The 16,020-nt window shown below is 46.3% G+C and overlaps 1 protein-coding gene across 1 annotated transcript in view; it reads left to right on the top strand.

The window, feature by feature from the left end:
• The window catches only part of MMP24 (matrix metallopeptidase 24), a 48,437-nt gene that overhangs the window by 3,215 nt on the left and 29,202 nt on the right, over positions 1 to 16,020 (top strand). Inside the window, exon 4 of the mRNA XM_027078048.1 lies at positions 13,842 to 13,918. Coding sequence (XP_026933849.1) covers positions 13,842 to 13,918 — 77 coding nt within the window. The remainder of the gene's footprint in view (positions 1 to 13,841; positions 13,919 to 16,020) is intronic.

The raw sequence follows: 16,020 nt of genomic DNA, 5'->3' as shown, positions 1-16,020 counted from the left end.
GCGGGCGGCCGAGGCGGAGGCGCCCTTCGCCGGGCAGGTGGGGCTGGCGCGCCGGGCCGGGGCGGGGGCTCGGGACCTCCGGGCAGGGCGGGGGGCGGCGCCGGGGCCGGGCCTGGGCCGGGCCGCGCCGGCCGCCCGGGGCGCAGAGGTGGAGTGCCGGGGGTCCGCGCCGGGACCTAGCGGCCCAGGGCGGGGGCTGGGAAGGGCCGCGCCAGGCCCGCGGGGGCCCGGAGCCGCTTCAGCACCGCGGACAGGGGCAGCGGGCGGGGGCGGAGCGGGAGGGTCGGAACTGTGGCGGTGTGGCGTGTGGCCTGCCTGACTATGTGTGAGGGAAGCCGTACAACGCCTGGGAGTAAATAGTAAGCGCAGCCAGTCTGTTGTGGTTTGGGAGAAGGACCCGAGGATGTTCAAGCTGGAGACGAGAGGACAGGGCGGGGGGGAGCGGGGGGCAGGGAGGGCGGCAGGGGACGGGGGAAGGACTCGATCACTGTCTTCGTATCTGAAGGGCTGTCACGTGGAGGAAGGACGGCCTTGCTCTGCGTGGCCCCGCAGGACAGAACTAGGGCCAACGGGGGTGGGGGTAAGGGTCGCAAGAAGGCGAATTTCGCTCAACATGAGAAGAAGTTTGTAACAATCGGAGCTGCTCATCGCAGACATGTGCAAGCAAAAGCTCCAGGAGGGGACTGGATGCATGCATGCATAATACCTGCCTGGATACAAGCATAATAATAACAATAATGCCAGCTAGCATCGACTGAGCACTCACTATGTGCCAGGCCTGGTGCTGAGTTTTATGTGGATTATCGCGTTTAATCCTCGTAACTACGCTACGAGATATTTGTAATTATTTTCCTCATTTTACAGATGAGGATACAGACTCACAGAACTAAGTAACTTGCCCAAGATCACACAGCTAGTGAGTAATGGAGTTGGGATTCTAACCTAGGCAGGCTGACTGTAGTCTCCGCATATTTAACCATGATATTATCCTATGTCACACAAGGGGGGCGGGGGGCAGTTAGACTAGGTAATATCTCTGGTCTCTTGCAACCCACAGGTCTGCAATTCTGATAAGTGATGTTGAGACAGTGTTTTTTTTGCTGAGGAATATCAGAGTGATTGCCTCACTTATTGTAAGAGATGGAGTGTGTTTGTTGAAGCAATCTATTTGTTCAGAAGAATCTGTCAGAACAGGAATTCTTAACTGGGCATGGGACTCAGGGAGTCTGAAATCTTGTGTAAAATTGTGTTTGTATGTGCAAATGGGTTTTTCTTGGAGAGGATCCCTCGATTTCTTCAGACTCTCAGAGGGGTACATGATCCCCCCCAAATTAGGGTGTGTAGAAAGTCTCTAGTCCTGCTGGTAGTTTTCTTCCAAATGCCTTATAATTGCTGTTGACTTTTAGTGAAAACTTTCCCTAGCTTGTTTGTGTTTTCAGCTTTATTTCCTCTCAGAGTAATGCATTTCATGAGTTTATACCCTATAAAAAGTAGGATTCCTTTAGTCTTCCTGAATGCACAGGGTGAGGCTGAAAGACCCTAGCCTGGGATTTAGGAGGCCTGGGCTTCTAATCCTACCTTGGCTCCTGGTGGCTTCTGTGACCTTGAGCCATTTCCTTGCCCTCTCTAAGCCTGAATTTTACCGTCTCTAATACAAAGAGATAGGGCTAAATGATCTCAACTCTGAAACCCTTGTATTCCTATGATATTTCAAGCATTAAGAGGAGGCTTTTTGTTTGAATATGTTAGGATTGGGAGAGAAGGTAAAGCTACCCACTCCTTATCTTTATCAGTTTTATAGGCTTTGATTATTCCACCTCTCTCAGCCTTTGTCTTTTCATACTTGTTTCCCCCTTATAATAGGCCACCTCTAGAATAGTCACATTCATCCTCGTGAATCATTTTAATTATCCTTTTCTAGATATCGTTGGCTCCTAACTTTCAATGGATGTCAACCTGACCATTCTCCCCAGATATGGGACCTTGTCATCTTACACAAAGGAGGATGATTTCCTCTTTGATTTTTAGGTCCCTTCCTGCTTCTGCCTATCTTTTTGTCAGCCTTCCTGATCCCAACACATTAGGACACTGCCTTTAGGAAACAATCCGCAGTAGATCCCCGATCCCTTTCCTGGGTCAAAACTGATAGCCTGGAGCACAGCACCCTATCTGTGTATTATCCTTACCGGAGTACATTGTTACCTTACACTTCCCACGTTGACATTTAGCTTCCATTTTGTGTCCCACTCAGTACCTTCCTTCAGCTCTCTCTCTCTCTCTCCCCCTCCCTCTCTCTCTCTCTCTCCTTTGGCAGAGCATGTCCCTACCTGAAAGGGCTTAGTATGATCTGCGGTCCTGAAATTTTCACTTTGCTCTACGTCTTCTGGATCACTGATAAAAAATTGAAATCAGACGGATCCCAGCATGGTCTCTTGGGGACCCCTGCATTCTTAATCTCCTTTCATTTAGAGACGTGACCAGCTCCATCTATTTATTTATTTCCACCTATTAATTTATTGCCTTCTATTGTTTATTTCCTTCTACCATTTTCTCTCTGAGTTCTCAGGCCCTCATCACCCTCAGTTCCATGGTATCTCCATTTTCCATTTCTAATATATTGTCCAAAACTTTCTGAAAGATAATTATATCCACTCCTTCTGTGGACAATTTGCACACTATTATCCCCTCATTGAATCCTAATGGATCACGTGATTGAAACCTTATAGAAATATTGATGCTTTTCAGCGAGAAGATAACGTTGCTTAGTCCTCTCTCTGTCTTTTAAGGCCTCTGCAGTCTGACTCCACCCTACCGCCTCACTAGAAGCTGCCTTTCCCCCTGCTCATCCATACACATCCTTACTCCAGACAAGCTTGTCTCTCCTTTATCCTAAGATAAGCTCCCCATGTTTCCCTGGACATTTACACATGCTGTACCTCCCCCCATCCATCTGCCTCCTTTCTTAAAGTTCCAGCTCAAGCCCTGCCTCTCTAGGAAACTCTCCCTGACTTCTCTAGGCATTTATTTCTCTCTTCTCAGAAGAGCACTTTGAGGCAGCTCCAGCCAGCTTGTCATTTAATTTTTTTTTTTAATACTTAAACATTATTTTCAGGAAAAGAGTTGTGGTTCTTAGGCAGGGCCTTCCCCAACCAAAGTGCTTTATGGTTTTAGATCCAGCACAGTCCTCAACTCTCAATGTTCGTTGTTAATTACTCAGAAAGCATCCAATGATTCTTCTCTTCATCCTTTAGGCCAAAAAGTTACATGCATCTGAAATAGACACTCATGGGCATGTGGTCTCAAGGTGCCTTCTAAAACCCTTCTTAGGGATAAAACTCATTGCCTGCCTGTCCTTCCTTCAATGAAAATAGAGGATATTCTGCTTGTCAGTGGTTCCACAATGACACCCTTGAGTTCTTTCATATAGGCTGTCATCAAGTGGTAGTGATATACAATAGAGAGGAATTGAGAGGTACGGTTTAGGGTACAGGTTAGGGTACGACGACGGGTTAGGGTTAGGGTACGTGTTAGGGTACGGGTTAGTGTTAATGTATGGGTTAGAATTAGGGTACAAGTGACCTTAGAGATCCCTAAGTAAGCGCACTTAACAGATACTTAACAGATACTTTGTAAATTGCCATAAGTGAGTTGCCCAAGGTCACTAAGCCTGACAGTAGGTGATTCAGAACTAGAACTTTTCCCTGGTTTCCTGACTTCTTGGTTGAAAGCGTTTTCACTGTCTTTGGCTTTGATTTCATATTTCTGATCTTTTATTACCAAAAGACAAAGCCCCCGCCAAAATTTGTTCAATCTGTTTTCTCCTTTGCTTTCTTGAGTCTTTCTTTTGTATTTTGCACATTGAGGGGTCCCACTGATTCTCTAATTGGCTTCCTGTGTTTGGTTTATTTAAAGCATCTCTTTCTCTTATTATTAGCTGAGTAGAATGCCCCATAAGTAGATTTTTGGCCCTCCTAACTTCCAGTTTGATTCTGAGGAAGGTCAGTATAGGCAGAAAGAGACAAGGCAATCAGCACAGGCCACATGAGTGACAGAGTGTGACTCCAGGACCCAGGGCTTAATGGATTCCTGCTCTGTAGACTGGTTTTGAGGGGTCTGCTCTGGGCAGATGGAGAAAGTTCCTCAGTTTGCACCTGTAGTCAAGGAAAGTTAGAGCCCTAAATGAGTTTAGGGGTGGGGTAGGCCTATTAAGAAGCACTAACAGACTCCCAAGCCAAAAATGTATTTCAATGTGATCATGGCCTCCAATATATCTTCATTCTTGTCTGAAAAAAAATTCTCACTCTTAGGAAGTTCTTCCTTTTACCTAACCTGAGTCTACTCTGCTGCATTTTCAAATCATTTTCTCTTATTACTACTATGGTTTTTCCTATCACATTAATAGCCTCATATCTGTAAAGCACTTTGCATTTTCCAGATGCTTTCATGTGCTTGGCCCCACTTGATCCTGGCAACAACACCATGAGGTGGACTAGGAAGATATTGTCCTCATTTTATAGAGGAGGAAACGGAGACTCAGAGAGATGATGTGGCTTGTCCACACATTGTCCAGAGACCCATATGGAGCTAATAAACAGTAAAGCAAGGACCAGAAGCTGGGTTTTCTGTCCTAGATCTGAGGTTTTCCCTATATATGAAACTGTCCTATTCTGGATTATTGTAATAGCCTTTTAGCTAATCTCCTCCACTTTCAGGTATATCCCACTCCAGTCATTGAAAGAGGTAGTTTTAGAGCAAATAAATGTAAATTATAGTTGTACCAGAGAGATTAATCTTAGAGATTAAACCTAGCCTTATGATATGGTATAGTTTAGACTCAAAATCAGAGGAAGCAATTCTTAATAGACTGCAGCCAATGACTCCTCAGGACCTAGCACAGTGCCTGGCACATTCTAGATACTTGATAAATATTTTAAAATCGATTGTATTATCTGTGTCCCCCACCAACTTCCTTCATAGTGCTTGGCACGCAAAAGTCCGTACCTGTTTTGAAGAAAAATCAATGTATGCTAGAGGTTTAAAGGTCTGGGGAAGCACCAAAGGGGGAGGAGATGGGGTTGGGGAAGTTAGGGAATGTTCTAGGAAGAAGGTTGGTATCGAAGATGAACCTTTGAGGGAGGAAACGGACAAAGAACGGTGAGTGGGGCAGTCCAGAGGGAAGGAAAACATGAACCAAGGATCCACACACGTGTAGGGCGTATTTAGGAAATGGTAGAGGATTTGATGTGCCTGAGGCCTTGAGTTATTGCTATTTCCAGTAAGAGTGTTTGAGAAGAGGCTGGAAAGGGAGGCTGAGAGCAGACTGTGAAATTGGCTTTTGTCCAAAGACTGAGAGGAATCATGAAAGGTTTCTGAGCAGAGAAGTGACCTGTTCAGATTCTCAGAGCCGTGTTGAGGGGACGGAGGCACCGAGGCCTGTTCTGAGTTGTTCTGGGAGCTGGCTGATGCCCTGGGCGCTTTTAGTTTTCTTCACACAACTCAGGTCTATATACCTGTTCTGGTGTGTGGATAAAAGTTGTGCACCCCAGCTCTGGCCCTCCCCAGCTGAGCAATTCTGGAACAAATCATTTGGTTTCACTGGCCCTCAGGATCAATTTCGTTCAAGTCCTTCCCTGGTTTTTCTTCATCATTACTCCATGCATTCATTTTCAAGGGCAACTTGGAACTAGGCTTTGATGATCTATAGGATAACAGCAAAGCCACATTTATAAAAGATAATATTTTCTCAAAAATCAGACACGTTCTTATAGCAAAGTAGGTAGAGAAAAGCAAGGCATAGTTATTAACAACTCGGTTAGCAATAATTTTTAAAATTTATTTATTTATTTTGCTACGCCGGGTCTTAGTTGCAGCATGTGGGATCTTTAGTTGTGGCACGTGGGATGTTTGTTGCAGCACGCAGACTCTCGGTTGCGGCATGCATGCAGGACCTAGTTCCCCAATGAGGGATCGAACCTGGGTCCCCTGCACTGGGAGTGCAGTTTTACCCACTGGACCACCAGAGAAGTCCCAGCAATAATAATTTTAAAACTCACTTCTGTACCACAAACGCTCACATGCCTACCATTCTCTGTGCCCCAAAAGCACTGGGCCAGAAAGAGCCATCCTTCAGCTGGTCTTCCTCTCACCTGCCTCAGTAGAATCAGCCCAGCACTTCCACCTCCTGAACAGATCTTCCCTGTGGCCGCTTCTCTTCACCACTGTTGCCTCTACTTTAGTCTAAACTTCCATCCTGTCTCACCTGGATTCCAGAAACTTCCCACCTGATCCGCCTCTCTTGCCTGCCTCTAATCCTTCTTCCCACGGCAGCCAGAGTGACCTTTTAAAAATAAATCTAGGTGCTCTGTGACGACCTAGATGGGTGGGGTGGAGGGCGTGGGTGGGAGGGAGGTCCAAGAGGGAGGGGATTTGTGTATGCGTATGGCTGATTCACTTCACTGTGTGGCAGAAACTAACACAACACTGTAAGGCAATTTTACTCCAGTACAAAATAAATAAATAAATAAATTTAAATAAATAAATAAATCTACGCAGGGGCCAGTTATATCTGAAGCAAATATGGCAAAAGCCAAGATTTAACAAAGCCGGTTGGTGATTATCCAAGGTTTTTTTTGTTGTTGTTTTTTTTATTTTTGGCTGTGTTGGGTCTTCGTTTCTGTGCAAGGGCTTTCTCTTGTGGCAAGCGGGGGCCACTCTTCATCGCGGTGCGCGGGCCTCTCACTATCGCGGCCTCTCTTGTTGTGGAGCACAGGCTCCAGATGCGCAGGCTCAGTAGTTGTGGCTCACGGGCTTAGTTGCTCCACGGCATGTGGGATCTTCCCAGACCAGGGCTCGAACCCATGTCCCCTGCATTGGCAGGCAGATTCTCAACCACTGCGCCACCAGGGAAGCCCCTATCCAAGGGTTTTTTAAAAATTATTTTTATGCCTTTCTGAATGCTTATAATATTTAATTTTTTTTTAAATTTTTAAACAAAAATATCTGGTATGTGACTCCCACTCTCACCTTGCTTAAAATGGCTTTTAAGGTAAAGGCTAAACTAGTATTACAATACTATGGCCACTTCTCAATTTTTATTATGGAAAAATTTCAAACACACACAAAAGTAGAACAAATAGTGTCACAAGCCCCTCGTACCCAGCAACCCCCCAGGCTGCTTAATCAGGCCTCTGAGCCCCTGCATCACCGAGTCCTCCCCACCTCTCTGCTCCCTTTTATACCAGCTTCTCAGTCAACTCCAGCTGCCCTGGCCTTCTTCCTCTTTTCTTAATAAGTAGGCTCCTTCCCATCTCAGGAATTCAATAAGCTATTCTTTTCCTGGGACACTCATTATCTGACCTTCACCTTCACCTCTTCTGCTCATACACAGGTCTCAGCTGAGATGTCACATCCTCTGGGAGGCCATCCCTGACGTCACAGCCTAGATCTCCTGTCACACACTCTCTTTCCCAGCACCTTCTCCTATTCCTTTGCTTATCACCGTTGGAATGAAACATTTTGTCTTTCCATGTTTCCCTCCCCCTCCAGGCTGTAAGCTCCATGAGGAAGAGCTCAGTAGGAGAGACAGGCATTGAAACCACTATTGATAATGTACTATGAAAGATGCTGTAAGTAAGGGGTGCATATGGGAGCACAGAGGAAGTCCATTTAACCTTGAGATAGTCCTCCCAGGTGAGGTGACATTCCAGTTGCATTTCAGAGGAAATTTATCTATTAGTTCATCAGGGAGAGGCCAGTATCCACGTGGGAAAGGCCTTCTAGGGAGAGGGAATGAAAAAAGGCAGAGAGGAAGGAACTTGCAGGCTGTTTTCAGGCAACACAAGTAGATCAGTAGCTAGAGGAGGGGGCACTTGGGGTAGGGAATAGAAGGGTGGGACATACACGTCGAAGGGAAAGGCTAGAAAGGTGCATTGGCGTCAGACCGTGAGGCTTGCCGAGCGCCATGCTGAGGAGCTTAGACTTTAAGACTGGCCGTGAGGATCAGCTCCACGCTCAATCCAATCAAGCTAAAGTAATAGAACTTTATATAATTACTGAGAGGTTATCTACTTCAGCCATCTGCCTATTTCAGTTGAGAAACTAAGGCCTGACCACGGTCTCTGTCTTCCTTCTTCCCTCTTCTAAAACTCATCAATAAGTTAAGCCCCGTCGGACAGAAAATGATGGCAGATTTGCAGGAAGGCACCGGAAAGGGCAAGGAAGACTAAGGCGCCTCGCTTCTCAGAGAGTGAATGTGCGCATGGCTACCCTCCCGGCCATGGGAGGAAGCCTCCCCAGAATTGGGAAACTCAGACATCCCGGTGTCTGGCTGATCCAAAACCCCAAATGTACCACCTCCCTGGGCATGGTGATTGTCTGGCTTGTGGTGGCCTCCTGGGAGTGGGCCAAGGACACTGTGCAGAGCGCCAGGGAATTCCCGCTGGTGCACTTTCCACCCACTCGAGAGATGGTGGCAGCCAAGAGGCAATGCCGTGCCATTAAGGTGTTTGTCAAGAAGCTAAGTTGGGATTTGTGGGCGATCCTGAGGGCCCTTTTTAGACTGGCTGTGAGTGGGAAAAGACGAAAAATTTAAAAAGACACAGCCTTTGGAGGCAAACCAGAGCTAGCGTGGAGGGTGTAGCACGGCAGAGAGAACCCTCCCTGGGAGGCAGGGACACTAGCCTCCGTTTTCAGCTCCTCCACTAACTTGCTCTGTGACTTTGGATAAGTCATTTCTCCCTGAGTTTTATTTTTCTCTTCCGCAAAATAAGTGTGTTAAATTAGGTGATCCCTAAGTATTTGTTGATGAGTGCATTTTCTAGATACCTCCATGGTTAGGCCTTCACGTTTGAAGTTTTAAAAAATTAGTTATAACTCAGGTGGGTTCAGCAGCAAGGCTGAGACCTCAGTTCGGTGGGTGGAGGAGGAAGTGGGGTGTTGGTGGGACAGGAGTTGGAGGGAACTGCCACAGTGATAAGGCTGATTTCTGAGGAGTCACCAAAGGACACAGTGATTCGGTCCAGCAGTAATGACCAAAGGTGGTGGTCCATGTACTGCTGAAGAGTGTGGGAGAAAAATACAGACAATAACATTGTGAGAATGCTTACTATGTGCCAGGATCTGCTAAATGCTTTACATTCATCTATTAGCTTCTTACTGCTACTGAAACAAATTACCACAAGCTTTGGGGCCTATAACAATACAAATTTATTTTCTTACAGTTCTGAAATTTATTAGTTCTTATTTAATATTATCTTACAGTCTGAAGTTTGAAATGAGACTAAAGGGACTAAAATCAAGGTGTCAGCAGGGCTGCATTATTTCTTGAGGCTGCAGGGGAGAATTCGTACCTTGCCTTTTCCAGCTTCTAGAGGCCGCCCGCATTCCTTGGCTTGTGGCCCCCTTTCGACAATGGCATTACTCTGACATCTGCTTCTGTCTTGACGTCTCCATCTCTGACTCTGATGTCCTGCCTCCCTCTTATACGGACCGTTGTGCTTACACTGAGACCACCTGGATGAGCCAGGCTAATCTCCCCACCTGAAGATCCTTAACTTAATCATAACCTGTAAAGTCTCCTTTGCCATGTAAGGCAACATAGCAGGTTTTGGGAATTAGGATGTGGACATCTTTGAAGGGCCATAATTTCAGCTAGTACTGAATCTTACTGAATCATCATCTTACTGAATCCTCCTAACAACCCTTCTTTTAATATCCTCTATGTAACGGATGAATAAAAATGATGGCTTAAAGAAGTTAGGTCATTTGCCCAAGGACACTCAGCTGGAAGGAGCAGAGTTAAGTAATATTTGGCATGTGGTGGCATCTGGGTCCCAAGTGACCTGTCTTTTCAGATACAACCTCACTCAGCTCCCAGGTGTGTAGGGACTAGAGTCTCACTCTCCGGAGGACACTGAGAACCAGGCAGGGAACCTGAGGTCCTGAGAAACAGATTAGTGTCCTTACAATCTCAGTTTAGGACCTGAGTGCCAGCCAGGGAAACTGAGGCCAAAACCCACTTGTAAGGGCTGGCTGAGGAGACAGGCAGGTGAAGGACCCAGGGATGAGAGCAGAGCCGAGGCACAGAGGGCAGGGGCTGGCTTTTGAGCCAACTTTAATAGAAGGCTTTCCTAAATGGCAACATGCTTCCTGTCCTAGCAAATCAGAGATGATACTGAACACAACATGCCCATTCTTCGTGGCACAGGGTCATCAACTCCCAGCTGTCCTTACTGCGGTGGTTCTCAAACTTTAGTAGGCAACAGAATCACTTTAGGTGCTCTCTTTATAAAAACGCAGATTCCGGGCTTCCCTGGTGGCGCAGTGGCTGAGAGTCCGCCTGCCGAAGCAGGGGACACCGGTTCGTGCCCCAGTTCAGGAAGATCCCACATGCCGCGGAGCGGCTGGCCCGTGAGCCATGGCCGCTGAGCCTGCACGTCCGGAGCCTGTGCTCCGCAACGGGAGAGGCCACAACAGTGAGAGGCCCGCATACCGCAAAAAAAAAAAAAAAAAATCCCCCCAAAACGCAGATTCCCAGTTCCCAACCTCAGAGGGTATGATTTCGTAGGTCTAAATTCACGTTTGGGAATACGTACTTTTAACAAGTTCATTGGATGAGGTGATGCTGACAGCCCATGATGCACAAGGACTGCCCAGTGAGAAACACAGCCTCAGTGTCTGGGGCTGCAGTGCAGTGAGGGCTTTAGAGTTGTTGGTCACCTATCAGGAAAATAACAGCCATTATTATTGCTATCTTTTACTGAGCGCTCAATACCACGTATTATGTTATTTAATCTTTACAACCGCTCCATGGGGCACATGCTAAGGACATCATGCAGTTGGAGCTTGATGTGAGCAGTAGCCAGGCTGAATAATTTGCTGAGGGCTGTGTAACAAGTAAATGGGAGAGTTAGGATTTGAGCCCAGCACGGTGTGTCTCCAGAGCGTGTACTCTTATCCATACCCTAAATGTCCTCTCAAGCTGCCTCGCTCCTCACTGCTCTCCACGCCTCACTACCATTCATGTCCACCTGCTCAGATAAGGAAACCAGCTCTCCTTCTGAGCCCCATCCTAGGAGGCTATCGACTGAATGCCTAGTGCTTTCCCTAAATGCCTAGTGCAGAATTTAGGGTTGAAAGGACTCTTAGAGAATATTCAAGGCAGCCCTATATGGGAATCCCTTTATAATAGTGGTTCTCAACATAGGATAATTTTGCCCACCGTCGAGGGAACTCTTTGGCCAATGGAGACATTTCTGGTTGTCACAGCTGAGGGGGTGGTGCTGTTGGCATCTTGTTGTAGAAGCCAGGGATGCTGCTAAGTGTCCTACGATGCACCGGACAGCCCTGTACAACAGAATTATCTGGCCCAAAATACCAGTAGTGCCGGGATTGAGAAACTCTGTTCTATAGCAAATTTTGACCAGCAATGACTCATCCTCTCCCTGAGCACTTCAACTTGTTTTATTCAATAAAGAGGTATCTATGCTGGCCCTGTACTAGGTGTGGGGATACAATAGTGAAGAAGACAAGACTATGGGCCCCGCCCTCGGGCATTGTGTAGTCAAGCAGAGGAGACAAGCAATTCCACTGCAACGCTGTGTGATAAGAATTGTGATAAGGAGAAGGATGGGTACTGACCAGGGATGTAGAAGGAACTCCTGAGTTAAGGGGTCAAGGAAGGCTTCCCCAGAGAAAGAGAGAGGAGCGTGATCTAGACAGAAGGAACTATGTATGTCAGGGTCTGGAAGAATTAGAACACAGAGTGCTAGGTGGGGAGTGGTAAAGGAGGCTGCAGAGGTAGTCAGGGACCATATCATAAAGCCTCTTGGTTTTTTTAAAACCACTTTATTGAGGTATAATTGACATACAAAAAGCTGCACATATTTACTGCGTACAACGTAATGAGTTTGGAGCTAAGTCTACACCTGTGAAACCATCACCACAATCTATGCCATAAACAAATCCATCCCCTCCAAAAGTTTCCTCCTGCCCTCTTTATTTCTATCATCATCGTCACCACCACCACCATCATCATCACCTTGTGCTAAGAACTTAATGTCCGCCCTTTTAGCAAATGTTTTAAGTGTATAATACAGTATTGTTGACTATGGGCACTATGCCATACAGTAGCTCTCCAGGACTTATTAATCTCGTGTAACTGAAATTTTGTACCCTATGACTAATACCTCCGGTTTCCCCCTCCCTCAAATGCTCTTGATGGGAAGACTTTGAAGCTGCCTCAGGGTATTTACACTTTCTGTTCCCTCTTCCTGGAACTCTCTCGCCTCCTTCAGGTCTCTTGCTCAGATATGACTTCCTCAGAGACATCCCCTGACCATTCTCAATAAAAAAGTTGTCCCATCACTCTCCATCTCCTTACCCTACTTTATTTTTCATAGCACTTATTGCAAAATGGTTCGTCCATTAGACTGTAACTAGAAAGTAAGGAGAGTGTTTTCGTTCGATGTTCTATACCAGAGCCTAGCCCACAGTGCCTGGACATCGTAGTAGGTCCTCAATAAATACTTATTGAATGAATAGACAGAAACAGATTCGATGTTTAGGAGGTAGAGCCTATAGTTCTTTGGTAAAAGACAATGTGGACCAAGGAGAGCGGGGAGACGTGTGTCATATGAAGCTTCTGGTTTGATAACTGGGTGGGGGGTGGTGCCGAAGCCTGGCGTAGGAATCACAGCAGAAGGGTATTGAGCTCACGGTGATCTGAGATAAGGTACAGAACGGAGTGTGAGCTATAGAAAGTCCTGCGAGGGGAAAGGGATGCCTGTCCAGTGGTCTGACAGTGTGAAATGCCTGGTTTCAGAGACAACTGGGTTTGAATCCTGCTACTTACTAGCTTTGTGGCTCTGGATGATTATTTAAACTTTCTGAACCTCAGTTTCTTCAACTGCAAACTGGGGATCATAATTCCTACCTTGTGGGGTCGTTGCAGTCTAGACTGCCTGGCACAGTGCCAGGTATATAGTAGGAGTTCTAATAATAGTAGCTATATCCTTGTTACTATAATTAGAACATCTCTGTTAAAAAGCTGTTTATTTGAGTGAGTCAAGATCTATGTCCTGTGATCTCCTGTGCTGGTCTTAGCTTGGCCATCTGCCAGTCTCCTTCATCCGTAGCCATTTGGCTTTTTGAAGACAGTCACGTCCCCTGCAGTCCTCCCTTCTCCAGCCTAAACATCCCTCATCTTTCCTTGTGGGCTATGGTTCCTATGAATGACTCCCTCACTCTCCTGGCCACTCTCCCTTAGTCATGCTCTAGCTTGTCGCTGTCCCTCTAGAACTGGACTTGGACTTCCCATGCATGTTGAGGTCGATGCCTTGTTCCTGTTACTCACATTGTCACCCTAGATTATGACCTCAGCTGCCCAAACTCTTTGATCAAGATCTTTGATTCTTTCTTTCTCATTCCAGCCCATGCTTCCAAATTTAACACCTTCCTGCCTGTCCCTTCTTTGTAGACTGGCCTCTGGCCTTTCTGACATTACCTTCAGACCCACTGGATTCCTGACCAAACACCAGATCCTAATCATTCCCCTGCTCCTTCTCCAGGCCTCTACAGTATGGTTTGGGTTCACATCCAACCAGATGCAATGCTCCTGAACAGCCCCAGGAGACGCTGTTTTGACCGATCCATCTCTCTCCTCCCCCATGGCCATATCTGTTTTCCAAGAGCAAACGGCAGCACACCAGTTGATCTGCTACTTGCCGCCTCCATTGACACTTCTAATCTCACCACCGCCTCTGCTGTCTGCCGCTCTCTTCCCTCTTCGGGCCACTTTTTTTCTCCTTGTTATTCTCCGCTCTCTCCTTTGCCTGCCACTGCAGCTAAACATCTCAGCTTCGGCTTCTCGGGAACCAAAATCCCGCCTTCTGGCCAGCGGACCAATCACGCGGTGTTGTTGGTAGTCTCTCCATCTTCCGTTCAGCCCAGCTATTTTGGTCCCTGCTCGCACTCTGAGATCTTTCTCACTTTCCTCTGGGTTTACACCTTTTTCAGCACTTAAAGGGTGACAGACATCTTAGAGTTGGTTAACTGATCTGTAAAGGTTAGAATTCTGACATGGCTGATGATTGATTAATGGATCCAGGTGTAAAAAGACGAAAGGTAGGTCATTCTGTTTAAAACTGAATGGGGCTTTTTTTTTTTTCCTTTAGTGGATTTTATCTTTTTTCAAATGGGACAATGGAGCCTCTTGCCTCATCAGGCAAAGAAGTCAAACCACAAAAGATTGAATTTCAGCAAAAACGGTTTTTTCAGTCCCTAATAGATACCAAGGATTGTGTTTGGTACTTTCATGTGTATGACTCTTTAAACCTTCCCAAGATGAAATCCCTTCGTTGGTACCCAGACAGTACCTCCTAGACCAACTGTTTGTTCACTCATTCATTCCTTCCTTCACTCACTCATTCATTCAGTGATTATTTATTATGCCAGGCACTGTGCTAAGTACTGTAGCAGATATAAAAATAAATATGACAGTCTCTGCTCCTTGGGAACTCAATCTAGTGGGGAAAACATATCAACCAACAGGTGTGATACACCATGGTAGTTACGTTTAGAGCAACGTTTAGAGAAGTAAGCGCTGCAGGAGTAAAGGGGGTGCCCCCTAGCTCTGCCAGGGAGAGTTAAGGAAGGTTTTCCAAAGGAGGTGACATTTCAGCTAGATTTTGAAGGATAAGTTTGCTAACATGCATAAAGAGAATGGGCTCTGTTGGCAGCAGGAACAGCCTGGAAGTGTGAAAGGGCAGGGAATGTTCTGGACTTGGGACTACTGGAGTGTAGAAGACTTCCTTCAACATTAGGAGCTTATGCTCAGAGAAGTCAGAGGATTGCCTGGGTCACAGAGCAGGTGAATGGCAGAGACAGGGTTAAACAGCAGAAGTTGGAACTGTCTGGTCCCTAATGCATAGTCCTTAGCCTCCCACCCTGTAACACACACACACACACACACACACACACACACACACACACATGCACACACACACGCACTCACGCACAGCCCAGGCCCAGTCTCAATGCCCCGTTCCCTGGCTTAGAGCTGTCCTTTGACCAGTTCCTCCCCCTCCCATGTCCCCTCTTAAGGCTCTGCCCCTGAGCTCCCAGTGAACTTGGGAGGGAAGCAGAACCCAGAGAAGGCTGACGCATTCCAATGTTTGGCCCTGAACTAGACATTTGCCTAAGACCTGAGTCCTTAGATCCTAACTCCTGACACTGCTGAGAACTTCGTAATGGATCCAGATTGGCTTTGAGATGCTCATTGCTTGAGTATCCAAAAAAAGGAGCTGGGTAAACCAGGTTGCCCTTTACAGAGGAAGAGCTCCTTTCAATTCCCCAAAGTTTTAGAAGGCTGAAGAGAGTTTATGCCAAAAATTCCCTGTTCCCTATCTCCTACCATACGTAGTAATGAGGGCAGGAGGGAAGAAGATCCTTAAATTCCATACTAGCTTGGAGGTAGGTGCTCAAAAAATACTCGGTCGGTTGACTGGTTTGTCAGAATTATCTGTCGAAAGTTCCCCAGCCATTTCCCAAATGCTGTAATTCATCCTAATTGGATTTTAAGAGAACTGAGTCCACAGATAGGGAGGTGTTGGATTTTAGTTTGTACCACACCTCTTTTTGGAAGGGTTTGAGGCAGTTTACAGAGTGAAGCAATGTTTTTAAGTAAGATTTTTTAAGGATGAAACATAACTTGATGGTTGGAAAGATGAAAAAAGTAATAGCTACTTCCAAGCATCACCGTGTTCAACACTTATGCTATAAATTTGACTGAAAGATTTCTGGCAGAAAGGCCAAAAATGGAAAACCACTGGGTTACCCAGTGTGCATTTTCTGAAACCAGAAAGTATGCAGAATCTCCTGTAGGGAAACCATTTTCCTCAAGCTAAAGCTTGATAGAAAGTGATTGTGTTTGGTCCCAATAAAGCTGAGCGACAGGGCGAAGAGAACAATTCAAGTCAGCTGTCATCTCTCTGAATGCAGTGTTCCCAGTGCCGTGTGAGAGAT

Source organism: Aethalodelphis obliquidens, unplaced genomic scaffold (assembly GCF_003676395.1).
Source record: "Aethalodelphis obliquidens isolate GAN/ISIS:26980383/991018 unplaced genomic scaffold, ASM367639v1 scaffold42, whole genome shotgun sequence".
NCBI lineage: Eukaryota > Metazoa > Chordata > Mammalia > Artiodactyla > Delphinidae > Aethalodelphis > Aethalodelphis obliquidens.
This window is presented reverse-complemented; position numbering and strand designations above follow the sequence as displayed.